At 42.5% G+C, this 24,931-nt stretch overlaps 3 protein-coding genes across 4 annotated transcripts; all 3 read left to right on the top strand.

Annotated features, from left to right (window-relative positions):
• The first annotated feature begins 2,932 nt into the window (after window positions 1-2,932).
• Window positions 2,933-13,893, top strand: nbr1a (NBR1 autophagy cargo receptor a). Of its 2 annotated transcripts, none has more exons than XM_019275023.2 (22): window positions 2,933-3,166; window positions 3,544-3,606; window positions 3,694-3,712; window positions 4,067-4,089; window positions 4,735-4,917; window positions 5,035-5,112; window positions 5,215-5,438; window positions 5,574-5,693; window positions 5,952-6,251; window positions 6,625-6,784; window positions 7,182-7,430; window positions 8,448-8,579; window positions 8,682-8,757; window positions 8,849-8,959; window positions 9,108-9,287; window positions 9,399-9,566; window positions 9,661-9,815; window positions 9,907-10,382; window positions 10,462-10,547; window positions 10,767-10,854; window positions 11,104-11,203; window positions 12,293-13,893. In XM_019275023.2, exons 1-22 carry the CDS (start codon window positions 3,065-3,067, stop codon window positions 12,479-12,481), a joined length of 3,282 nt encoding a protein of 1,093 aa, XP_019130568.2. In that variant the 5' UTR covers window positions 2,933-3,064; the 3' UTR covers window positions 12,482-13,893. The 2 variants fall into 2 exon arrangements, with proteins under 2 accessions (XP_019130568.2, XP_019130569.2); XM_019275024.2 differs by having other exon boundaries at window positions 11,112-11,203; window positions 12,293-12,428.
• Window positions 13,894-15,563: 1,670 nt separating this feature from the next.
• Window positions 15,564-20,165, top strand: LOC104928984 (transmembrane protein 106B-like). The gene is made up of 8 exons (XM_010743394.3): window positions 15,564-15,719; window positions 16,083-16,255; window positions 16,433-16,496; window positions 17,479-17,632; window positions 18,199-18,339; window positions 18,435-18,478; window positions 18,587-18,640; window positions 19,664-20,165. The coding sequence occupies exons 2-8, from the start codon at window positions 16,096-16,098 to the stop codon at window positions 19,770-19,772; spliced, it is 726 nt and encodes a 241-aa protein (XP_010741696.3). The 5' UTR covers window positions 15,564-15,719; window positions 16,083-16,095; the 3' UTR covers window positions 19,773-20,165.
• A 124-nt stretch (window positions 20,166-20,289) lies between these two features.
• LOC104928983 (ADP-ribosylation factor-like protein 4D) lies at window positions 20,290-24,697 on the top strand. The gene is made up of 3 exons (XM_010743392.3): window positions 20,290-20,422; window positions 21,489-21,712; window positions 22,499-24,697. The coding sequence occupies exon 3, from the start codon at window positions 22,629-22,631 to the stop codon at window positions 23,235-23,237; it is 609 nt and encodes a 202-aa protein (XP_010741694.1). The 5' UTR covers window positions 20,290-20,422; window positions 21,489-21,712; window positions 22,499-22,628; the 3' UTR covers window positions 23,238-24,697.
• The last annotated feature ends 234 nt before the right edge of the window (window positions 24,698-24,931 follow it).

The raw sequence follows: 24,931 nt of genomic DNA, 5'->3' as shown, positions 1-24,931 counted from the left end.
ATCTGGAGTTGTAAGTCTTATCCTGAGGTGATCGCTCCCTCCTGCTGTATGTCACTGTGTGGATTGAATAGAAACGCATCATGTGGATACTTTAATTATAGTTTATTTAACTCAGTTAAGGGTTGTATTTAATTTAAACGAATAACATGCAGGTGGAGAAAGTATTCAATGTACTTTGTACTTGCAGTAATTAAAGCTCTAGATATATTGTATATAGTTTCGACTGCAGACTCATCGGGAATGGGTGCACAGGAATCAATATTGGTAAACGTTTGAAGTTTCTGCGGAATAATTGCCACTGGGTCAGGAATCTTTACTGGGGGAAGTGGCTGCGTCATGAACTACACAAATGTACCTGATGGAGTTTCAGCTGTTCTTCTTGTCTTTAAGACTAAGAGGAGTCCATGGTGTACACCGGGAACACAGCAAAAAGCCCGCAGAGGGTGCTACAGGCGGGGAGAGGGTGCGAAACTCGGGGCGTGAGTTCCTCCGTACGGTCCATGAACGACACTCCTCTGAGACAGCTGCCCACATGTCGAGGCACCGGGCGGATTCCAGAGTGTTGTACCCCGCCATTTAACATTTTCTTTCATCATCAAATCAAATAACTTTCATTTCTGATTCAGCATCTAAAAAGAACTAAGTCCAGATGAAAAGTGCACGGTCAGCTGGGCTGTGTGTAACCACAGTGCACTTTCACATCAACGAAAAAACACTTTAATTTATTTCTCTATGTGTGTTGACGGCCAGGAAAGACCAGCTGGTGGAGTGGAATCCGTGTAATGATGTGAGGCTGAAACCCAGACCGCACGTAATGAGACAACTCTGCTATATGTGACCTTATTGTTATGCTTTACAGACGCATTTATCTATTGGCGTTCCATTTCTAATTTTCTATACAAAAATGTATTTTTATTTTACTTTTATAAGTGTTTCTATGTTGTAAAGATGCACAGCACATTTAACCTTGCGTTACACAGGTTTAACTTCTTAACTTAGGTTTACTCCTAACACAGGTTTAACTGTACTTAACACAAGGTTTAACTTCGTAACTAGGTTTACTCTTTAACTTGGTTTAACTTTTAACACAGGTTTAACTGTCTAACTTAGGTTTAACTCTTTAACTTAGTTGTAACTCTTAACTTAGGTTTAACTCTTTAACCACAGGTTTAACGCCTAACACAGTTTAACATCTTAACGTTAAGGTTTAACTGCTTAACACAGTTTAACTCCTTACTTGGTTTACATCTTACACAGGTTTAACCTCCTTTTTTAAAAAAAAAAAAAATTTTTTTTTTTTTTTAAAAAAAAAACTTAGTTTTAACTTCTTACTTAGTTTAACTCCTTAACGTTAGGTTAACTTTCTTAACTTAGGTTTTTAACTTTTTAACTTAGGTTTAACAATTACAAAGTACTTTTAACACAGGTTTAACTTCTTAACACACAGTTTAACTTCTTAACACAGTTAACTCTCCTACAAAGGTTTAACATCCTTAACTTAGTTTAACTTCTTAACACAGGTTTAACTTCTTAAGTCTGCGAACAGAGAACCCCGTTTTAGCGAGGGACCACTGTATATATATACTCAATGATGATGGTTTAATCATTTTATATTGGTGTTTACCTATTTTTTGTGGGCCCTTGGAATTGTCCTAACTTTCCCCACTATAGGGCGCCCCTGCTTACAGTTCATCTGTTGGTGAGTTGAGTCAAATGATCCGACTCCCTAAAAAGACTCGAACTTCCCATCTCTACGCAACAACACCGAGCAATGTGCCATGGGTTACATTGTATTTTATAACTTTTACTGCCCAAAACACGTAAAAACAAAGAAATAATTCATTTCATTATTGTATTTGAAATATATATACTCAATGATGATGGTTTGATAATTTTATATTGGTGTTTACCTATTTTGTGGGGCCCCTGTCAGTCGGGAGCCCGTGGAATATGTTCGTTTACAGACAAACAATTTACCTTTAGGGAAAAAGAAAATTCTAAAATGTCAGACTTCTTACTTACAGTCAGCTGCGCCACCAGGAATTTTGGGCCCCATGACAAAAAAAATCAAATTGGGCCCCTCTGTGCAGCTGTTGTCACCACATCTCTAGGACCTAACTATCCCATCAAAAGCTTCACATAACTCTTATTAAAGGCCTGCAACTGTTTTGCATCTTGTAGTTTAATACTAGTACTAGCACAATATTTACTGCTGGTGATTTGTACATTTCTGCATACAGTCTGCATACAGTCTGCAGTGCAGTTCACTATTTGATGTGAGATTAAAAGCCACCGTAAAAATGTGCTAAAGGCCAATTTAATTTAACTTTTACTGCCCAAAACATGTAAAAACAAAGAGATAATTCATTTCATTATTATATTTGAAATACAGTGGTCCCTCGTTTATCGCGGGGGATACGTTCTAAAAATAACCCGCAATAAACAAAATCCGTGAAGTAAGTTTTACAATTATTATACATGTTTTAAGGCCGTAAACCCCCTAACCACACACTTTTATACACCTTTTTACACGCATTTTGTACAGTACTCCCCTAAATAATCAGGACGCAGAACACACGTGCGGTTCTCACTTAGCCAATCAGGATGCAGAACACAATGCGCGTTCATACTGTTACAGTATGATGTAAAAAAAGCATGCAAAATTACACTAAAAAAATCCGCGAAAAGTGAACCGTGTTATAGCGAGGGACGACTGTATATATACTCAACGATGATGGTTTAATCATTTTATATTGGTGTTTACCTATTTTTTGTGGGCCCTTGAAATTATCCTAACTTTCCCCACTATAGGGCGCCCCTGCTTGCAGTTCATCTGTTGGTGAGTCGAGTCAAATGATCCGACTCCCTAAAAAGACTCGAACTTCCCTTGCCTACGCCACACGGCCTAGCGGACTGCGCATGCGCGGGATGAAAAACGTCACCGTATTTTTCTCGACGCAGCTGACGATGTAAACAAGAGAAGACAGTCGAGGGCAACGGGGGGATCAAACAGGCCGGTGTCACCGCAAATGATTCGGCGTTAAACGCGCGTAAAACGGCTGACATGGGGCTGCCCGTGACCATTAAAGTCAACTTCAGGGGCAACGTGAAGAGGTTTCTGGCTCAGGACCTGGACAAGCTGGAGTGGGAGTCCGTGGAAGCCTGGGTAAGATGGAGCTGCTGCGAGTGGATACAAAAAAAAAAAAAAAAAAAAAAAAAAAAAGGCTGGCGCAGTTTGGTGAAAAAGGAGCAAGGCCCAGACACGGCCTGTGCAGACAGACAGACAGAGAGACAGACAGGCAGAGAGGCAGAGAGACAGATACTGGTGCGACAAAATGCGTGCACAAGTGTTGGTTTTAAAAGAGAAAGATAGCACGGCACGGCACGGCACGGAAAGCACATCCGTGCTCAGCTGTCGCTATAGTGCGTTTGTCCCGGAGCCAGCTGTTATTGATGTTTTCATAACACGTGAGAGGAAAAGTTGATTTAATAACGTTTGATTTGATTATTTTTTTATTATTATTATTTTTTATTATGTTTCAGATTAAAGCGTCTTTTGGGATCAACCACTTCCAAGTGAAATACTTTGATGAGGATAATGAAGAGGTAAATGTGTGCTTTTATTATGAAAGGATCATAAGTGCTGTGTTTGGTTCATTCGCTCATTGTTTTTATTCTGATGTCTGTTTTCAGATTTGCATAAACAGTCAAGGTGAGTAAGATACTTTATTTTTATTATATCACATTATTTCAGATCAGTATCAGTCAAATATATGAGATATATCAAGTCAGTTACATCTTCATCCTTTGAGGTCAAATTTAGGGGAACCAAATTATGGAATATCTTTTCCCACCTTCTCTGTAAAATGTTACAAAATATGTTTAAAAGCCTGTTTAACACACACACACACTTTGTTTTGTTTTTATATTGTTATTGTCATTATAACTAGTTGTTATGTTTTTTTTACTTTACTCTGTATATCCACTTAGATAAGCCTCTCCCTGCACTTTACGTTATTTGTTAATTGGTTTAATTGTGACTTACTGTTGATTTGTCTCATTTCAGATGAATACGAAGAAGCCATCAAGGTAACGGAGCCACTGCTGGATTCATGATTTCAATTTAAACATGATAGATTTCATTAACTTTCAGTTCTGTTTAAACCGAAAGTGGACAACTAGACAGCTTGCATTATTCCACGCACAGCTTCAAGCTTCTTTTAGACTTCATTTAAAGTTTGAGGATGGACTGAGGACCTCTAAACATTCGCTTTACCAGATAAAACTGCAAGACTCTGAGAGGAAACCAGCCACTAGATACTTTAAATAGTCTTTTGTCCTGATAACGAGGTCTGATTTGATGCTTTGCACATCAGAACTGCTACATTTCACACATACAGGCCTAGAAACACACACACACAAAAGGTTCATAGACATGCAAATGTGCAGAGATGTTTGAGTGATAGGCAGCCACCCTCTGGTTCCAAATAAAGTCCCTACAGACTGAGCTACAGCCGCACTGTAACATAACAGAACATAACACTAATCAGTGTTATTACAGAGGTCACCTTACATGAGAAAATATGACTGTAAGCACAAATATGTTCTTGTTCCAGTGTGGCAGCATTCACCTGACACACAAAGGGAATCAAACAGACACATAAACATAATTACAAAGGTGTGATGTGCAGTCAGCCTCCTGCGGTCTGTGTTTAATGACTGTTTTCCACGCAGAGCGCCGAGAAGCAGGGGAACCAGTTGCACATGAACGTGTACAAGATGAAAGGGCAGGCCTGCGGAGGCCCGCTGAAGACGGAGGTGAAGGAGCTGAAGGGAGACCTCCGGCCTGCTCCTCCTTATCCATCCAGGGTGAAAACAGTGGACAAGGGCACGCAGGTCACCCCGGAGCGGGAAGCTGTAAGGGACCAACACTCGCGTGTCGAGTGTTCTAGAAGATCTTTTTTAAGCCCTAGTTAAATATTTAAGATAATGTAACTCAGCACAGCTTTGATGTAACTCTGGATTTCGATACAGGTCACAGTAAAGGACACCAAGGGGAGCAAACCAGAAGATGAGCCACCACCCATGTGGTTCAGATCATACATGGAGAAGGTGAGATTTGAAATCGATGCAAAGCAACAACTCCACCTTTTAAACTTTGGTTGTGTTTATCGTCTGCTAACATAACTCTTGTTTTCTTTGTTTGTTTCGTAGTTTAAAGATGAGGTCGTGAAAGAGGTGGTGGAGCGGATGTGCAGTGACTTTTCTGGCCAGTGTTGTACCCACAAAACATCTGATGTGCCCCATGAGGCCATTGGGGCCAGTGGCGGTCCTATAGGGCCCAGGCCGGGACCGTCCACCTCGAATGGATCACTTGGCTACACCCCAAACTGCAGCAGCTGCAACAAACTCACCTCTGAAGGGGCCTACAAGTGCAGGTAGGCATGAAATGCTGATATAATGCAGAAAGTAGATACAGAATTTAATTAAATAAATCGTTTTTGCCTTTAGGAGTCTGTTATTTTCTATGTTTTCTTGATGGTCATATTCATATTTTCATGTTTCCCTGCCAGCGTGTGCCCGTCCTGCATCCTGTGTGAGATGTGCAGACATAGCCATGACCCCAGCCACAACCTCGTGAGAACCAAGACCCCTCTCTCCATCCCTGAGCATGGAATGTCGGGAGAGTTGAGGTAAACCCCCCAAAGACTGAGGATAAATCTTCCCTCTTCTGGAAAACACTAAGACATTTTTACTTTACAACAGTGCTTCTTCTGCATTAATGGAAGAGAACACCAATAGAAATAGACGCAAAGAAGGATTGTAAACATGTGTCTTAGCAGCTAGATTACTGTAAACATTGAATTATGAGTGTGTATGTGCTTTTTGTTCTTGGAAAATAAACTTTTGATAGTCAACAAATAGGTGTTCCTGATGACATTTCAAACCAGGTTCCCAAGGCGAGGAGACAGGACAGTGCGCAAGGCCGAGCGACAGCGCCTCAAAGCTGAAAGGAGGCAGCTCAGAGCTGAAGTCAAGGAAATCAAGAAGAAACTGAGACTGGAGAAGAGGGGGCTGCAGTGGAGTGGGCCCTCTACCTCAGGCAGAGCCAACCTGACAAACATGACGTCCGCGTCAACCCAGGTCCCAGCCCTGCCCCCCCCTGCTGCCTCAGAAACAGCCTCAGGTCCAGCCCCAGCCCAAGGTCCCATCCCTGCCCCGGTCCCTGATCCCCAGGCCTCCAGTCCAGAGTAAGCGCCACCTCGGAAGGGCGTCCGACAGTGCTGGGTACCTCGAAACCCAGCATGGATGCAATAAAGTCTTTTTTTTTCCGAGAAAAGAAATCAAAAATATGCCATCTTTGTAATCTAGTCTGTATGAGTGTATCGCTGGCTGCTCTGGGGTGGTGGAAAATGTTGGAACTACCTCAATGTGAAAACTGCTGCTGCTGCTTCATAGATTTTCTAAGAAAAAAACAAAAATTTGCTTTTGAGCTGCAAAACAAAACAAAACAAAACAAAAAAAATCTGGGGTCCTGCTTTTTTGATTCGTAGAGAACAAAAGAGATGGGTATTATAAGAAGCCAGGGCCATTTTCAACAATGCTCTGTACACTTGAAACTAGGGGTCCCGGGGTCTCGCACACGTCCTTGGTGCCCACTATGGCTGCCTTGTTTCTGGATGAAAATCTGCCGGACGGCACCCGTCTGGAGCCTGGTACCAAGTTCATCAAATACTGGAAGATGAGGAACTCGGGGACTATCAGCTGGACCTCAGAGACCAAGGTACCCCCTCCCACGCTCCGAGAGGACAGGCTCCACTCTCTCTTTGCCCCCCTCCTCTCGCTTCACTTCCACTCTGAGTCCCCCACTCAGCTCATTGCTTACTTCCTATCCACTAACACCAGCTAAGATTTCTTCCCCAGCCTGATAGAAACTAACGCCCCCTGTTGTCTGAGATGTTTATTATTTGAATTCAGTTGTTCTGGTTTAAGTTAAGTCTGTGTCATCGAATGTGTGTGTGTGTGTGTATATATATGTGTGTGTGTGTGTGTGTGTGTGTTCCCCTCACTTTAGTATTATTTTTCTGCTGCGTGACTTTGGTTGCATGCTCTCGTCTTTGTGCTTTTTCGCATGTGTATTTCCTATTTTGTGTTTTGTGTGTGTGTGTACGTGCACCCAGCTAGTGTTCATGTGGGGGAACCTCGGCCTGGCCTCAGAGGAGAAGAGGGAGGTGCCGGTCCCTTTGCTGCTGCCGGGACAGGTGGGAGTGGTCAGTGTGGCCTTTGTCGCTCCCATGATGGAGGGGACGTACACCTCCCACTGGCGGCTGGCGCACTGCGGGTGTCAGTTTGGCCCGCGGGTCTGGTGCAGCATCGTGGTCGAACACGGCGACGGCCGCAACGCGCTCGGGCAACAGAGCAAACGACTGGCAAGTCTGCTATCCAATCATCAGCTGTCAACACCTAGATCATGACACTATGTATGAGTAACTAAGATATACTCAAGTAAGACTTAGAGGTACTTGAGTATATCCATTTTATATTCTTTTATATCTTTGATCCAGTATATTATATTTTTTACTACATTTATTTGATGGACACAGCTGCTTAGATTTCAGATTTCACATAAAAACACTGAATCATTTTATAAAATACAACAAATAAAATACATGAGCGAGTTCTCGTCTAAACTTCTCTGATTGTTTCATTAAATTCTGAAAAAGGCAAAATTATTTAATATTTAACAAAGAAACAAAGAAATATTAGAAGAAAAGTCCAACAGATTTGTGCAGCAGAACTTCTTTTACCTCTTTTGAAGGCCCCTGATTCGTAGTTTGGACTAAAACAACCCAACCCTGCTCACACCTATCAACAACATTTTACTGCGAATCACGACTTTGACCTTTGATACTTTGAGTAATCACAGACCGGCCACTTTATTAGGTACACTTGTACAATCCAACATGAGAACATTGCCATAAATTCAACTGTTAGAAATCTTATTGGACTATTAGGTTTAATATTCACAAACACGAGGGGGCCACAATATTAGAAACACCTTTCAAAATAAGACACACCTGTACAACAGCAGCTCCCACTGCGACCTCCATAATAAATACAACAGTTATGATTAATGCCTCTCTGACAGTGTCAACAAAAACTGAAACTGTGCAGTTTTCTGATTATACTTGATTTTAAATGCAGGGCTTGTACTTGAGTATTTTTATGTTTGTATTCATACTTTTATTCACAGAAAATGTTTGAGTACTTCCTTCACCACAAACTTGATCTCCGAAAATAAAGAAGTAAATTTAAAACACGTTTGTGATCAAGATTCGAAGAAACCGATACAGACGCTGTTTTAATTAAAGCGTGGAGCTTGTGACATGAAAGGTCGTCTTGGAAACGCTCTGTAGTGACACTAATGATTCTTGTGTGTGCTTCAGAAGGAGGAGTTGAGGCCAGTGGAGAAGGAGAAGGAGAAGGAGGTAAGGTCCAAGGACGGCGGGCCCGGCTTGTCTGTAGACCTGAACCATGAAGACTACTACTTCCCCTCAGTTGACCTGCTGACTGCACAGGTGCACACTCACAAAGCAGTCAGTGTTTGAAACGTACTGTAAACTGATCAGTGATCAGCAGAACGGCATTTATTCTCCCCGCCTGTCTTCTGTTTGTTTTAGGATTTACTGTCATTTGAGTTGCTGGATATAAATATTGTGCAAGAGTTGGAGAAGGTTCCTAACAACACTCCTGTGGGTAAGAAATCTACGATCAAGTGAATTTTCCTATGCAACTTCCTTCCAAAATTGTAGTTTTCTCGAGTGTAAACTGTGTTTTTAATTTGTAGATTTGACACCCTGCATATCCCCTCTGCCCCATGATGCACCAGTGTTGGAGAAGGCCGTGACTTCACAGTTAAAGGAGGACACAGAGGTCACAGGGGTCAGAAAACTGTTTGGTAAGACCGGAGATGTACAACAACACTTTGACATCTTACACAAGTTTGTTTAGACGTCTTTGAGAATGCTATATGTAAAAAAATGAAGCCAGAGGGAGCCAGAGTGCCTCAGGTTCAGGCTTTGAATGTTTGCTGTGTTTTGTCCAAGGGGTGAAGCTGAGGCAGCAGAGGGAGCTGCTGGAGCCCGTGAACCAGGAGGACGACCGGGAGGAGGAGATCAGCGGAGCCCAGTTCCTCTGTGAGACCGTCATCCGCTCCCTCACCTTGGAGGAAGCCCCTGATCACAGACCCCTGCGCAGAGCCCAGCACGGCAGCCACAAACCACAGGGTGAGGAGCCCGTCCGCCTCCCTTAACAACACCGTGTTACTCTGAACTGTTGCCAAAAGAAATGCTGTGCCTTGTTTTGTGTTTAAAGACTTTATTCTGACGTTCCTCCAGTTGTTTCTCGGGGTCCCAGCTTTTGCTTTGAGAGAGCTACAGAGACTGAGAAGATCGAGACGGTGCAAGAAGCAAATGAGGAGATCTGTGCCATCAGACTCGAGAGTTCAGCTCTGCCTCCCAACACAGGACTCAACCAGATCACCCGGGAAGAGGAGACGAAGCCAGGTGAGAGGACATCCAGGTTTATGTCCAGTTCAAGGTTTCAAGTGAGCCTCGCCTGTAGTTTTAAATCCTAATCTTGTTTTTTTTTTCTTTCAAGTTCTTCTGCTGGTACCAGTGAATGAAAACCTGCATCTCAGCTCACATCATGACAACGAGGACGAAGAGGTCATGGTCTTAGCTGACATGCAAAACATGAGAGACACTCACGAAGAGAAAGAGGAGGGTGGAACCAGAGGAGAAGACTGGGAGGAGGTCAGCCTTGAACCTTTTTAGAAAGCGGGTCAGAAATGAGTTGTTGGTCTTTGTCATGTCGTGAAGTCCGTCTTCTCCTGCTGTGTCTCAGGTCAGCAGCCAGACCTCCTCGGTCTCCTCCTGCGACGATTACATTATCGTCCTCCCCGACTGCTTCGACACCAGCCGGCCTCTGGGTGAGTCCATGTACAGCTCCGCCATGTCGCAGCCCGACACGGCTGCTGCTGCTGCTGCTGCTTTGACCTCAGACGATCCGGACGACGTACAGCAGCAAGAGAAGGAGGATGAGGAGGAGGAGGAGGATGAGGAGGAGGAGGAAGATGAGGAGGACTCTGAAGCCGGCAGGGTGGCACCTCTGAGAGAGAGGCAGGAGTGGACGGAGGAGGTCAATACCGAGGATTCACCTGTGAGCACGTGGCCTCCACTCGTCCCCTCCATCCACAGCAGCGTGAACCAGATGCTGTGCGCCTCCCAAACTCTGGACGCTGTGACGCTCACCCCCGAAGTGGTGCCACCGCCGGTGCTGCCCGACCCCCTGCTGCCTCCACCGGCCCTCTACTCACCCAGGTTAGAGCTGACCTGTGTTAACCTACATGTGACAAAGAAACCTGAAGCACTGACACATTTCTTTGTTTGTGTGTTTCAGGTCTGAGGCACTGTACCTGGCTGAGGACCCGAGTCCTCCGGCCTGTGGACCATACGAGCCCCCCCAACCGAGGGTCCACCTAAATGGTGAGTTTGACTGCAGCCTTTAAGCTGTTCCTCCGAGGCTTAACTTTAAATTTCTTACGTGTGACTCGTTGAGCACTTTGAGGAGGAAGGAAGTGAGATGGCACGGAGGCTTTTCAGGATTTGTCGCTTCAGCAAAACTCTGAAACTCTTCCTCCTCTAATGTTCTGCGTGCCATGTGTTGTTATTTCCTTTTTTTTAATTTGCATATCTTGTCTGCAGTATCATCTGGTCTGTCAAGATCAGCCGGCTCAGCATCCAGTGCCTTTGAGACATACAACCCCAGACCCAGCAACGCTTTGCAGCCAAGGTGCAACAGAGTAAAACTTTTCCTTACTGCACTTCAGTTTCTCGTTTATTTGTCTTCATCAGGTTTCTGTGCAACGACCCGAACCGGGTCTGTGTAATCAGCGACAACGCAAAGAAACGTGATACACGTTTTATCTTTGTGTTTTGTTTTCTGATATCTCTGGAAACAAAACAAGTCAAACTGGAACACGCTGTCCTCTGCAGCACTGTTACATAACCCGGCGTAACCACATCCTTGTCTTTACACAAGGGGCCAAGGAGGCATCACGGAGGGACTCGTCAAGGGAGCCCTTTCTGTGGCGGCGTCCGCTTATAAAGCTCTCTTCACTGGACCAAACTGTTCAATACAGGTACATCGCAAACACACATCATGTACTGCAAGAAATCTAGCACTGAAGTTACAGTGGCAGTGTTAGGTTTCAAGTAAGCTGATGACTCTGATGTTCAAACAAAGTTTTATTTAGCAGAGATCTGGTCAGGATAAGGAGTAAGGTAGAGCTATGAGTCAGCACTTCCTTCTATAACAGTCAAACAGAGAGAGCAGAGGTTGTTGTCCCTCGTCACATGAAACAAAACGTCACGGACAGTTTCATCCCTTTGTGACCAAATTAGCATCAAGAAATGTGCGGCCATTTTGTTACTTTAGGTGCATTTCGAGAACTTTTAAAGCAGTTGGACTTCCCCTCGATTTCTGTTTTTACTATTTTGGTTCACTGTCATTTACCACAAAGAAACCTGCTGCACGTTACCAGCCGAGCATCAAACCACAGACACACACACAAAGTTAGTGTGCAGCATTTATAGAGCAGCCAAAGAGCCAGATATCTAACTCCGGAGACCAAACGAAGCTGGAAGAATCGTGAATGGGTTTGAATGAATGTCGCTCCGTGTCAGCTGGACGTGGGGAACTGCAGGAATGGGGAACTGATCACAACAGTTTTATAATGATGTCGATGTCAGGTTGTTTCCACTGGATGATTGTCAGCTGTAAAAGAAAAATGTGACTGCTGATGACGATCACATGTAATCAAATGCACTCTGTCGACATGCAGACCGTCCTGCTTCATACGATGCTGTTTGAAGCTGCCAACAAGTTCTAACAAAGTGTTTTCCAGTTTGGCTCATAGAAGTTTTTATGTTAATGTGGGATTCACATTTATTCTTTTGCAGTCAGTGTGAAATTCAGCCACTTTAACACAATGTGAACCTCAACAACATCAACATTTACTGTCAGCTCACAATCCATTAACAAGGTTCAGTTTATATTCTAACGCACGGTTCAGTTTTAATCCTTAACTTCAGGATTCATGGGTAGCTCAGTGACGGTGTCGTCTATAAAAATCTGACCGCTGACTGGAGACGATTTGAAAGATTACCTGTTGAGATTAGATACGTTTTTTTTGTCATTGTTTATTACGATCTCATGTCTTGTTTTGCAGCGAGGCATCGACCCAGCCACCAGACAGGACCCCTCCATGATGGCGATGCTGCTGGAAATGGGCTTCAGAGACCAGCGGCTCAACCAGCGGCTGCTGAGGAAGCACGGCTACAGCCTGCTGCACACCGTCAACGAGCTGGTGCAGATGGCCGAGGACAGCCAGAACAAGGCTGTCAACACTCAGCACTGAGGGAAACAAACAAAAGACGGAAGGAATTTATTTGACTTTTAATGTAAAAGAGAATTATTTAGATTACGACTGTGTATCGCTCAAACTTTCCAGTGTCTTTGTTTTGAATTATTTAAAAGAGGAGACCTATTTATGATTCGTGCAACTGATGGATGTCTTTTCCAAAGGGTTGGATACTTAATTTGAAGCAGGAGTTAAAGATAATACGACACAAATGTCACAAATGAACGAGGAGCATGACGGTTGATTTGAAAAGAACGGCTTTCTCACGCCTTTGCCTTTAATTTAGCTTCAATATTTTGATCAAATTAACCCACATACACGCTTGTAAATGAATATGAATAGTGGTTAATAATGCCTTGTTTACCCGGGGGCCGTAGAGCCTTATTATGTGTTGGTGAAAAAAAGGAGCAGGGACAAAAAAAGTGTGTATTTCAGCTCTTCATCTTAGTGTTTGTGTGGCTGTCGTAGCTGCTTCCTCCGCGCTGAAAAATAATTGTCTTTTGACCGGGCTTGGCTAGATTCTTCTCACAAATAGAGCAGCAGTGTTGAATGTCATAAAACAAAAACAAAAAAGAGAGATAGGAAACGATCGGGAACGCCAGCTCTCGTTCGAGACGATGCTACCGGACGTTCTGGGTGTGGAGGGTCGGCGGCGCAGTAGTGAGAACGTCGGATGTTTAAAGACTTTTTCTCGATTTATCGTAGTGAAATCTGCCTAAACAATGCAATCTTTTTTCTGTATCAGAGTACTGTTATTTTAGACGTTGACATGTGGAATGTATACAAAAACCCGTCCGAGCGGATCGCTCGTTCGGACTCGGATGTTTTCTACTGCTTTTTAGGAGACACCTGCATGACAGGTAGAGGCTTTAGAGATGAGTCGTGTTCTCGTGGTCTTAGCACAGTCACAGTGGAAAATGTCCGCTTTGCGTCAACCTTTTAAAAAAAAAACACACACAAACACCCTTTGCCTGCATTCTTCTTCTCGTGTCATTCAAATCTGAGCAACAACAAGTCACTCAGCATTAATCCAACGCGTGATGTCTCTTAACAACACATTCCTCGACGTTTGAACCAAGTTTTTTCTCATTACATTGCCTTTTATGAACGATGATTATTAGTTTACTGGAATATACACGTGGTGATTTGACATTTGTGGTGTGAGTGTGCAGATTTTTCTCTGTTTATTTGGATTATTCCTCCTTTATGTCTGTGTGGGTGTGGTTGGTTGGTTGATTGATGGGGGTTTTGAACTATAATTTCTGTCATTGTTTCAAAGAATCATGCTCTAGAGAATAATTCTGAATATATCTACTACTGTATGCTTGTCAAATTATTCCTCTGCCACAGAGTGTATACATTGAATACCCTTCGACTGTCAATCCGCCAATAAACTATTTGCACATCTCTCGTCTCGTGTCTGAATGTGGGTTGTCGCTCTGCACACGTAGATAAACTGAAACCCTTCAAAAGTACAAAGGTTACATGAGCACTGCACTATACTGCTGTTTTGACAGGATGAGGTTCAACATATGTTAACAGTGCAATAAAGTATCAACCGAGACTGCATTATTGCATTATTATATAATCTCAGGACTGCACATAAAAGAGGAGCTTTCATGTGCAAGGTCCAGTGTCAGATTTACAAATAAATGCGATATAATATGTTTTCATTAGTGTAAAATCACCTGAAAATCACTATCATGATGTTTTTGTTGCCTTAGAATGAGACTTTTAAATCTATATACATATATATGTTTGTCTACACTAGGACAAGGGGGGTGAGAGTGTTAAATATCAGCAACAACATCACTACTTTAGCTTATATTGTGTTATGTGATGCATATTATCACATAAAACTGACTAGAAGGTCGATAACCTTTTAATATCTGTGCATGCAGTTAGCTTAGCTTAGCACGAAACAGGTAGAAACAGCCAGCCTTGCTATACATACCTTTATGCTAAGCTAAGCTAAAGTAGGTGACTAAAATTCAGTCCCACTTGTTTGGTAGCCTCATGCCTCAGCCGCTTTCACAGTTTATCAATTAGTTTCTTTTGTCAGCGTCCTCCGGTTCCGCCTACATTACTACCAGCTCCTGTTCTGGCACAACACTAGCTCCCTGTCAGAACCCCCCCTCTGCCCTGGTCCTGAAAAACTCCCAAAAGTTACACAATGTTGGTAAATAATTGTTGTCGAAGGAAAGTGAGTGGTAGTTTCTTTTGTCAGCGTCCTCTGGTTCAGCCTACATTACCTGCTTGACCAGCTCCTGTTCTGGCACGACACTAGCTCCCTGTCAGAATCCCCCCCCTGCCCTGGGCCTGAAAAACTCCCAAAAGTTACACAATGTTGGTAAATAATTGTTGTCGAAGGAAATTGAGTGGTAGTTTCTTTTGCCAGCGTCCTCCGGTTCCGCCTACATTACTACCAGCTCCTGTTCTGGCGCGACACTAGCTCCCTGTCAGAATCCCTCCCTTCCCTGGTCCTGAAAAACTCCCGAAAGTTACACAATGTTGGTAAATAATTGTTGTCGAATGAAAGTGAGTGGTAGTTTCTTTTGTCAGCGTCCTCCGGTTCAGCCTACATTACCTGCTTGGCCAGCTCCTGTTCTGGCACAACACTAGCTCCCTGTCAGAACCCCCCCCTCTGCCCTGGTCCTGAAAAACTCCCGAAATCTACACAATGTTGGTAAATAATTGTTGTCGAAGGAAAGTGAGTGGTAGTTAGTTTCTTTTGTCAGCGTCCTCCGGTTGCGCCTACATTACCTGCTTGGCCAGCTCCTGTTCTGGCACGACACTAGCTCCCTGTCAGAATCCCCCTTCTGCCCTGGGCCTGAAAAACTCCCAAAAGTTACACAATATTGGTAAATAATTGTTGTTGAAGGAAAGTAAGTATTGGTGGTCAAGGTGCCCAATAGCTATTATTTGCCCCTGTGGCCCCATAACAGGTTGATCCGGCCATGGTGACATTTAAACCTTTAATTCTTCACACATTTGCATCTGTAACAGTGAATGTTAGTGTGCTGTGCTGTGAATGTGTCGCAATGAAGTCAATCAAGAGCAGCACACGTGATCTGCATGCTGTCAACCGGACTGTCACCCAAAGAATAAGGAAGTGTTCCTCCCACTCGACTTTTGTTTTTGAGACTTGAAGTAGTTTGTCGCTTGTCAACACAAAACCGATGACGGACAAGAAGAAGAAGAAGAAGATATCTGGAGTTTAAAGTCTTATCCTGAGGTGAGCGCTCCCTCCTGTTATTCACTGTGTGATTAATAGAAACGCATCATGTGATACATTAATTATAGTTTATTTGAACTCTAGTTAAGTTGTATTTAATTTAAATGAATAACATGCAGGTGGAGTAAGTATTCAAATCATGTACTTTGTACTTTGCAGTAATTAAAGCTCTGGATATTTATAGTATATAGTATAGTTTCGACTGCAGACTCATCCGGGAATGTTGCACAGGAATCAATTTGTAAAGTTTGAAAGTTTCTGCGGAATATTGCCACTGGGTCAGGGAATCTTTCTGTGGAAGTGCTGCGTCATGACTACACATAATGTACCTGATGAGTTTCAGCTGTTCTTCTTGTCTTTAAGACTGAGAGGAGTCATGGTGACACCGGGGAGACACAGCAAGCCCGCAGAGGGTCTGACAGGCGGGGAGGAGGGTGCGAAAACTCTGCGGCAGTTTCCTCCGTACGGCTCCATGAACCGACACTCCTCTGGAGACAGCTGCCCCACATGTCGAGGCACCGGGCGGATTCCCAGAGGTTGGTACCCCGCCATCAAAAATCTTCTTCATCATCATCAAATAACTTTCATTTCTGATTCAGCATCTAAAAGGAACTAAGTCAGATGAAAAGTGCACGGTCAGCTGAGCTGTGTTCAGCCACAGTGCACTTTCACATCAACAACAACTTTATTTATTTCTCTATGTGTGTTGACAGGCCAGGAAGACCAGCTGGTGGCTGTAATACCGTGTAATGATGTGAGGCTGAAACCCAGACGCACGTAAGTGACGAACACCTCTTATTCCCTCCCTCTTATTTCTATACAAAAATGTATTTATATTTTTACTTTTATATAGTTTTCTATTTGTAAAGATCATAGCACAGGTTTAACTTCTTAACACAGGTTTAACTCCTTAACTTAGGTTTAACTCTTTAACTTAGGTTGAACTCTTTAATACAGGTTTAACGCCTTAACTTAGGTTTAACTCCTTAATACAGGTTTAACTCCTTAACTTAGGTTTAACTCCTTAACTTAGGTTTAACTCCTTAACACGGGTTTAACTTCTTAACTTAGGTTTAACTCCTTAACACAGGTTTAACATCTTAACACAGGTTTAACTCCTTAACACAGGGTTAACATCTTAACACAGGTTTAACTTCTTAACACGGGTTTAACTTCTTAACTTAGGTTTAACTTCTTAACACGGGTTTAACTTCTTAACTTAGGTTTAACTCCTTAACTTAGGTTTAACTCCTTAACACGGGTTTAACTTCTTAACTTAGGTTTAACTCCTTAACACAGGTTTAACATCTTAACACAGGTTTAACTCCTTAACACAGGGTTAACATCTTAACACAGGTTTAACTCCTTAACACAGGTTTAACTTCTTAACTTAGGTTTAACTTCTTAACACAGGTTTAACTTCTTAACTTAGGTTTAACTTCTTAACACAGGTTTAACTTCTTAACTTAGGTTTAACTTCTTAACACAGGTTTAACTTCTTAACTTAGGTTTAACTTCTTAACACAGGTTTAACTTCTTAACTTAGGTTTAACTTCTTAACACAGGTTTAACTTCTTAACTTAGGTTTAACTTCTTAACACAGGTTTAACTTCTTAACACAGGTTTAACTTCTTAACACAGGTTTAACTTCTTCTTATTTCTTTGCACGTGTTTAATTTAAATCCAGACTTATCTTATGTCTGTGCTTTTCTAGTTATGGGTTTGCATAATATTAACTGATATTTGTTTTGCATTTCAGGAAGCTGACTGTGTGTGTCTCCATGGGTTTATGCCTTTTTGTATGCTGCCTGATCCTCTTCTTCCTCTTCCCTCGGAGTGTAACCCTGACGCCTGTGTCCGTGCAGTCAGTCATGGTGTACTTCAGTCCAAATAAAGTTCAGATGGAGGTCACGGTGAGTAAAAGGAGTTACACCTAGTTACTGTAAAGCTGGGCGTCATCTTTGCTGTAACTTTGGTGAATCAGTTCACTGAGGAAGGCTGCACAGGGATTGTTTTGGTGTCTGCGGTATTTTAACCAAAGAAACTATACTCAGCTAAAACACAGTAGCTTCCCTGTTTGGTTGAAAGTGAGTTAAGACAAGAATCTGACTAACGAGATAACATGTAGTAAACTTAGCAGTAACACAAAACATAGTTTAGAAGCAAGCAGAACACGTACTTACTGCACCCTGGCACTAATTTATCGATTCATTTCACCTTAATTCATGATGCCAAGCAGGAGAAGTCATAGAGACGCATACATACAAAGTATATTAGACTTTGCTAGAGGTTGTTATGTAAGTGTATACATATATTATACTACCTGACCTTCGCTGAGCCACCACATTTTTAATGTATGTGTCGTTCACATAACAGACTACAGATAGCTGCAGAAGGACAAAGTTCCCTGAGCTGTTTGACCTGATGAGCTGTGTGTGTGTGTGTGTGTGTGTGTGTGTGTGTGTTTTCCCTCTGCTAGAATCTCATGAATATCACCAACAACAACTTTGCATCAGTTACGGTTGTCGACTTAACCATCCAGAGTTTGGTCTCTGACATCGTCGTTGGTAAAACCAGGATATCTAATCTGACCACCCTCCATGCCCGCACACAGAAATCGGTGAGTTTCACACAGGATGGATGATTCACATCAAAATATTTTAATGTATCTGTCCTGCAATGAATTTCTTACTCCTCTGTCATGATGTTTTGCAGTACACCTTTACAATTGACCTGCCAATCACTGATGACGGCTTAAAGTAAGTTTGAAATAAACCTTTATTCTTATTTAGAGCTTTGTACATACATGTCTGTAATTAATGTATATGTCTGAACTCTCCACACATCCACTGCTTTATCTCTTTCAGTTTTTACTGCAAGTCGAGCACTATCAAGATTCACACTCTGTTTCTGGAGCTGCAGTAAGCGTCTAATCTATATCTGAAAATATAGCGTGTTAGATGTTTCACTTTGACAACACAGACACTTCATTAAACACACAAGTGGATTCAAACACTCAAAGAAAAGGAAGCACTGCCTTGCACAGAGACTAAAGATAATGTTACCTCATGTTTATTTTAGCAAACGTACAGTGATAACATCAGTATTTTGTGGGGTTAGTTGGTTTGTGTTGGCATTATGTAACCTACCACAGCAAAGATTAAGCTTCAGTAAACAAGTTCTTTTTAATTGATGACACATTCAGGACTTAAATACTGCAAACTAACCTGTTTCTAAAGTTGCAAACCACATTTGTCACAGTCTAATTTTATCATATGCTCCACCATAGGCAGAACTAGCTGAAAACACTGACAGCAGAAAGAATAGACGGCGTATGCACGACGTCACCCGCAGGTTTCTGAAAAGAGGAGCTTTAGAGACAGGCTGCAAACATGTGGAGACATTTTAACATGGGGACTTATGGAGACTGACTCACTTCTGGGGACAGCTTGGTGTAAACCCAACGTGACGTCAACTATTAGTTTGTTGACAGCCTTGAAGCCTTGAGTTTGGCATTATGAAGCAAACAAAAATATGTTTCTTACTCACCTTTGAGGTGAGAAATAAAACACAGTGATAGAATCTTGATTCATATTTGATCAGCGCTGCCTAGTTTAACAGTTTGATCTGTGTTTCGTGAACGTTACAAAGTGAACATCGTGCTGTACGGAAGAAGAATTGAAACTAGCGACTGAGACCACAATCTCATAAGGAAACTCTCGTCACACATACTTACCATTCTTTATACAGTCAGTGTTACAGACACACACAGCGGACACATTAACACTCACATGGAGTTGTATTTGTTTTCTTACTCACTCTCCTTGTATCTCTGTTTTGGTCTCAACCGTTACACAAAGTCATTTAATCATCACGGCTGCTGCTTTAAAATACCATGAAAACTTCACGAATCTTAAAGTTTATTCTCCTTTTTCTGTCCTCAGAATGACGATGAACATATCTTACCTCTCTCACGTGGAGCAGGTGTCTCTGGACACCTTCGAATACGTCGACTGTGGCAGGAATTCGACGATCCCGCATCCTGTGAGATGATGAAATCGAAGCGAAAGACTGAGAGTGTGAAGCGATGAATATTCCGGCACCTTTAGCTCCTGTGTATGCGATGTGAATGATGACTACTGTGAAAATGCATATTATTATATTCTGTATGTTGTTTTAGCATACCTTGAAATCAATCACTACAATGTAATATTTTTTAAAAATCGATGCTTTAAATGCACTTTTATGTTTTTTTTTTCTTATTGTGTCTGTCATGTCCTCAACGCAAAATAGGAGAACTGTGTGTTTCTTTTTGAAGATGTAAATTTCTTTAAAAATGTCACAACATTTTTTGGCCTCACGTCACATATTGTGTAAATAGGATGTTAATCTCTGATCTGCTAATCTTGTCGTGTCACTTGCACTTCATTAAATTGTGGTATTTTAGGTTTTCTGTGTGTTTGATTTTAAACAACATGCAGCACATCGGGGACGTCGATGGGCTTTTTTTTCCCAAGTCTAAACATGTGGCAGAATTTCTATTCATAAATAGAAACTGGTCGAGAGGTCCAGCTCTGTCCTCAGCTGCTCCCTAGACTCCGAGGGGAAGTGAAGGAGAGGATGGATCGTGAACAGCTCCTCTCACCTCCTGCATGAGAAACAGCTCCTTCAGAAACAGACTGCTACTCCCACCATGTAAGAAGGTGAAACCACTTTTAATGTCACTAAGTATTTTCACATTGTTGTAAGCCACTAAAATAAATGATCTGAGTGGTTAAACTGTGCAGATGCTGGGTTAAAATCCAATCAGAGAGAGGTGTTGTGTGGGCAGATTGCACATTTGTAGCTCTGATTTATTCTAACAAACTGTAGTTAGACATTCAGACGAGCAAAAAAACAAAGTTACTCCACTGTTGTCTTTGATTTATTCAACAGAGGATGAAAAAAAGACAATCTGAGCATACAACTGTAATGTATGAACAAAACAGTAACATATATTTGTATAGAAACCTTTAACTTGATTACAAGAAACTAAAGCTCAGTTGTTTCAATCTTCCCATCATCACAACAGCTCCTTGTTCACAGTTTGCTACTCAAATCGTGGCAGGAAAGTCACAGCTGTGAGACAGGACCGCAGCAAACTGTCGTCAAATACAAAGACCACAGCAAAATATAAAAATACAATCCAGTTAAAAGTTTAATGGATGAAATTTGATAATAATAATTACTATTTTTATTAGTGTTACTTCAGTCCTTGACGTTCTTCAGAGTGGACACAGGGTGGAGCCGACGCTTTGTTAGACTGACAGCAAACAAACTTTGGTCAAACATTAAGACGCAGAACTGGTTTGAATTGTGGTAAATAAAAATAAAAAACTTTTGTAATATCTGAGGACTATATATATACACACACATATATATATATATATAGATATAGATTATAATATATATAGAAATTATTTCCAGTATATCTGTCAGAATGAAGTGAGATAAATGATAAATAAATCTGCAGAGGTTCAGTAGAATGCTGAGACACTGTTGGAGTGTAACTAAGTACTTTTCTTGAGTATTTCCCCTCACTGATACTTCACTACAGTTATATTAGTGATATTAGTATTACTGCATTTATCCTTTATATTTAAAAATCTGGATTTCATGCATCGGATGCTGCTTATGTCAGGATTTAAATACAAACAAACAATATAAAATATGTAATAACATCAAGACTGCAGCAGAGTATTTCTCACTGTAGTTCTGCTACTTTTACAGAAGGTCTGAGGAAAGGCGCAGTTCACCTGTGCACCGGCAGGGGGCGTGGTGTAGCATCGCCAGGTGGCCGTGACGTCACTCTAGGCTTTAGGTGGCGTGCGCTCGAGCCTCTCCGGAGCTCCTCAGTGCTGCTGGAGGAGAAGGAGGAACGAACATCACCTGTTTACAAGTCAGCTATGGATGTGTTTATCGCCTGTGGATGATGTTCCCTCAGATTTAAAAAGGTAGGAACGTTTTTTTTTGCATGGAAGATTTTTGTGATTTCATTCTCACAGATTCTGTTAAACCCTTAAAACTGCATGCATTCATCCCTTAATTAAGTCTGTCCCTTAAAGTTAACCTTGCAGCCTCTTGGAAGTTGTTTGCACACTTCATGGTGTGAACATGCAGCACAAAGCAGATGTTTGATGCAAGAGAGGAAGAAAGGTGGTTTATTCCCTGAGGAATCGTTTAAAATACAAACATGACTGTGCATTTTGCCTCTACAGACACTATTTGTTGGTTTACACTCCTTTAATTTGCAGTGAGTAAATCATAAATATCACCATCCTGCACACATGCAGTGTGTGTTCCTATGTCCAAAGGCAGCTGTTTGATGGGCATCAGGATGTCAACAACAACCGGATTAGTGCTGCTGCAGCAGTCCTCATAGACAGCAGACAGAGAGAGCCGGTGAATACATATCATCCATCCACTGCAATGAAATCAATCTGCCCCCGAGAAAAGCCTCTCAGGTTCAGCCGTCTTAAGAGGATTTAGGCTTTAGATAACCTCGGCCACCCAATTAGCCGTTGTTTGGCTCTGCAATGTGGCACTTACTGGTTTTTATAATCAGAAGTTAACCAAGTATGCAAGCATGGATTCAGTAAATTGAAGGGTTCGTAGTGAAGTGGCTGTGACACATCGGGAAGTTAATCATCATTATCTTGGTTTTCTTCAGGTGTCTCACGCAAACACACCCATTGTCCTCTCATTAAATGTTATCTCCCTCCTGTGTGTGTTTTGATAAGGTCTCCAGCACCATCTGATCCCGCCTGCCTCCGACGGCAGGGAGCAAATGCCAGTCTTCTGAAAAAAAAAAAGGATTAAATCAGGAATCTGTCACCTCGCCTAAGTAGGTGTGAATTGCTGGCTGCAGTCATGGGGAACCAGCTGACTGATATGGCTCCAAACACGCCGTCGTTCCTGCCAAACTTCCAGTCCCTGCACGTGGTGGTTATCGGGCTGGACTCGGCCGGTAAAACGTCCCTGCTCTACAGGCTCAAGCTGAAGGAGTTTGTGAAAACCATCCCCACCAAGGGCTTCAACACAGAGAAGATCAAGGTGCCCGTTGGGGCGTCTCGGACCATAAACTTCCAGGTGTGGGATGTGGGCGGCCAGGAGAAGCTGCGCCCACTGTGGAAGTCTTACACCCGGCGGACAGATGGGATGGTGTTTGTGGTGGACTCCACTGAGCTGGAGCGTATGGAGGAGGCCAAAGTGGAGCTCCACAAAATCACCCGCACCTCGGAGAACCAGGGCGTCCCCGTGCTCATCCTCGCCAACAAGCAGGACCTGGATTCAGCGCTGTCCGTCAGCGAGGTGGAGAAGCTGCTCTCCGTCCACGAACTGAGCATGTACACGCTGCATCACGTGCAAAGCTGCAGCGCCGTGGACGGTCAGGGACTCCAGCCGGGCCTGGAGAGACTTTACGAGATGATCCTCAAGAGGAAGAAGATGGTGAAGCACAACAGGAACAGAAAGAGATGAACTCTTGGCTCCCTGCTGTGGACGATATCCACTGTTGAGACACTTCCAAGCTTAATGGTTCCTTTTAATGGGGGAGCGATTTGTGCCAACAGAACAACAATTACATACGGCCTTAGGGTCAGAAATGGATTTGCTCATAACAACTGAAGCAGTATTGACATACTCTTTGTTCTGCAAGTGTGCAGCTGCCCTTTGAAAAATTAGATTTAAAAGGGAACCTTGCTAGCAGTTAGTCTTCACTAAGTGCTTGTTTTAAAGAAGCCTGTTGGTGGGTATGTGCTGAAGAAAGATATAAAACTTTAAACACGTTTAAAAATGTTCTCTGCTCCCACTGAATGGCTGTTTTTGTTCCACAGATGCTTCCCCCCGAAATATTTAGTCCACGTTGTTGTTGTTTGTGTTGGACAGAGCAACGTCAGCTCAGTGATCGGGCACCGAATGATATTCAGTTTCAACGCCATGAAACCAGTAATCCTAAGTGGATTCCCTTCATGGCCACAGAGGTTACGTTTCACTTACGATAACAATAGTGTTTATACAAATTGTACATTTTTGTAACACTGAAACTCGTAATAAATCTAAGCACTGTACAGATCAATCATTGCTTTCCTTGTAGTTAACGGAGAATTGAGCCAAGATCTTACACAAAGCTGTCCTCTTTAAGCTGCTATGACAAGACTCTACGGAGCATTTTAGTGTTTTTCAGCTCTTTGTTTCGGTTTTCAGCCTTTAACTTTACTGTTTCGGTTCAACCTCACAGCTCTCGCTTTGTATCGACTGCAGCAGGATACTGTTTTTATTGAAAAAGATCTATAAAAACACAATTGGCAGCTCTCTGGTGGACTTATTGGAGCATTTGGTTGCTAAAGAGTCAGATATTTCCCCTTCCAAGAGTCAGTAGAGACCCAAGACAGAGCTGAAAAAGGGCTGAGAAACATCACTACAGATCTGTTGGAGGGGTAAATATGCAAATGTTCATCATATCAGCCACAGAAGAAGATATTATTAGTGTTTTTACTTAAAAGCTTGGATCCACTGCCCCCAAGTGGCCAAAAAAACAGTAAATGCATTTTAAATTTTTTGTATAATCTATAACAGACATTTGTTGGATTATAAAAAGACTAAAGTCCAGAGTTATGACCCCCCTCGTCCCTTATTCATGGATTAATCAGCAAATGAGGCAGTGAGAGAGAGAGGAGGGGGAGGTGTAGTCCTCTCCTCCTCCTCCTTCCTCCCCCACTCAAACCAAAACAATCCATTCACTTTAATTCCCACCTTCCAGTCTGCCAGCTGCTGACGTTGTAATTGCATCAATTAGCGGTGAGGTGGTTCGGAGGTGAGCTGTTTTTAGTCCTTTTGTGTGATCGTGTGGGATTGAGCCGCCTGAGGCCGTCAACAGACGTTCTGATTTACCGTACTTCTCATGCACAACAACAGAAACATGAAGTAAAGCAGGTTTGAGTTGAGATTATTTAAGTCAGAGGGATGACGGGAGGGAGGGAGGGAGTCATTTGTAGTCATGTTGTCCCTACATGACAGAATCTCCTCTGCTTTTATTTCATTTGTGTTTTTTGAGACATGAATCAAACAGGCTGAGGCTGCTACAAATTCTCAAGGTTAATTGTTGTTGCTGCATCGTTTCATGACCAGTAGACAAACATTAAACCTGTTCTTTACAGTCCAGTTAAGAGCTT

This window comes from Larimichthys crocea, chromosome XVI, assembly GCF_000972845.2.
Source record: "Larimichthys crocea isolate SSNF chromosome XVI, L_crocea_2.0, whole genome shotgun sequence".
Lineage (NCBI taxonomy): Eukaryota > Metazoa > Chordata > Actinopteri > Sciaenidae > Larimichthys > Larimichthys crocea.
Note: the sequence above shows the minus strand (reverse complement) of the source record. Positions and strands in the feature narration are given on the sequence as shown.

What these genes read in the sequence shown, in the direction of transcription:
- LOC104928984 (XM_010743394.3), top strand. Translation starts at nt 16,096, where the DNA reads ATGGTGACACCGGGGAGACACAGCAAGCCCGCAGAGGGTCTGACAGGC. An exon ending in ATGCCCGCACACAGAAATCG is followed by an intron (nt 18,340 to 18,434) that starts GTGAGTTTCACA and finishes GATGTTTTGCAG; the next exon opens with TACACCTTTACAATTGACCT. An exon ending in ATCACTGATGACGGCTTAAA is followed by an intron (nt 18,479 to 18,586) that starts GTAAGTTTGAAA and finishes TATCTCTTTCAG; the next exon opens with TTTTTACTGCAAGTCGAGCA.
- LOC104928983 (XM_010743392.3), top strand. Translation starts at nt 22,629, where the DNA reads ATGGGGAACCAGCTGACTGATATGGCTCCAAACACGCCGTCGTTCCTG.
- nbr1a (XM_019275023.2), top strand. Translation starts at nt 3,065, where the DNA reads ATGGGGCTGCCCGTGACCATTAAAGTCAACTTCAGGGGCAACGTGAAG. An exon ending in TCACCCCGGAGCGGGAAGCT is followed by an intron (nt 4,918 to 5,034) that starts GTAAGGGACCAA and finishes ATTTCGATACAG; the next exon opens with GTCACAGTAAAGGACACCAA. An exon ending in TCAGATCATACATGGAGAAG is followed by an intron (nt 5,113 to 5,214) that starts GTGAGATTTGAA and finishes TTTGTTTCGTAG; the next exon opens with TTTAAAGATGAGGTCGTGAA.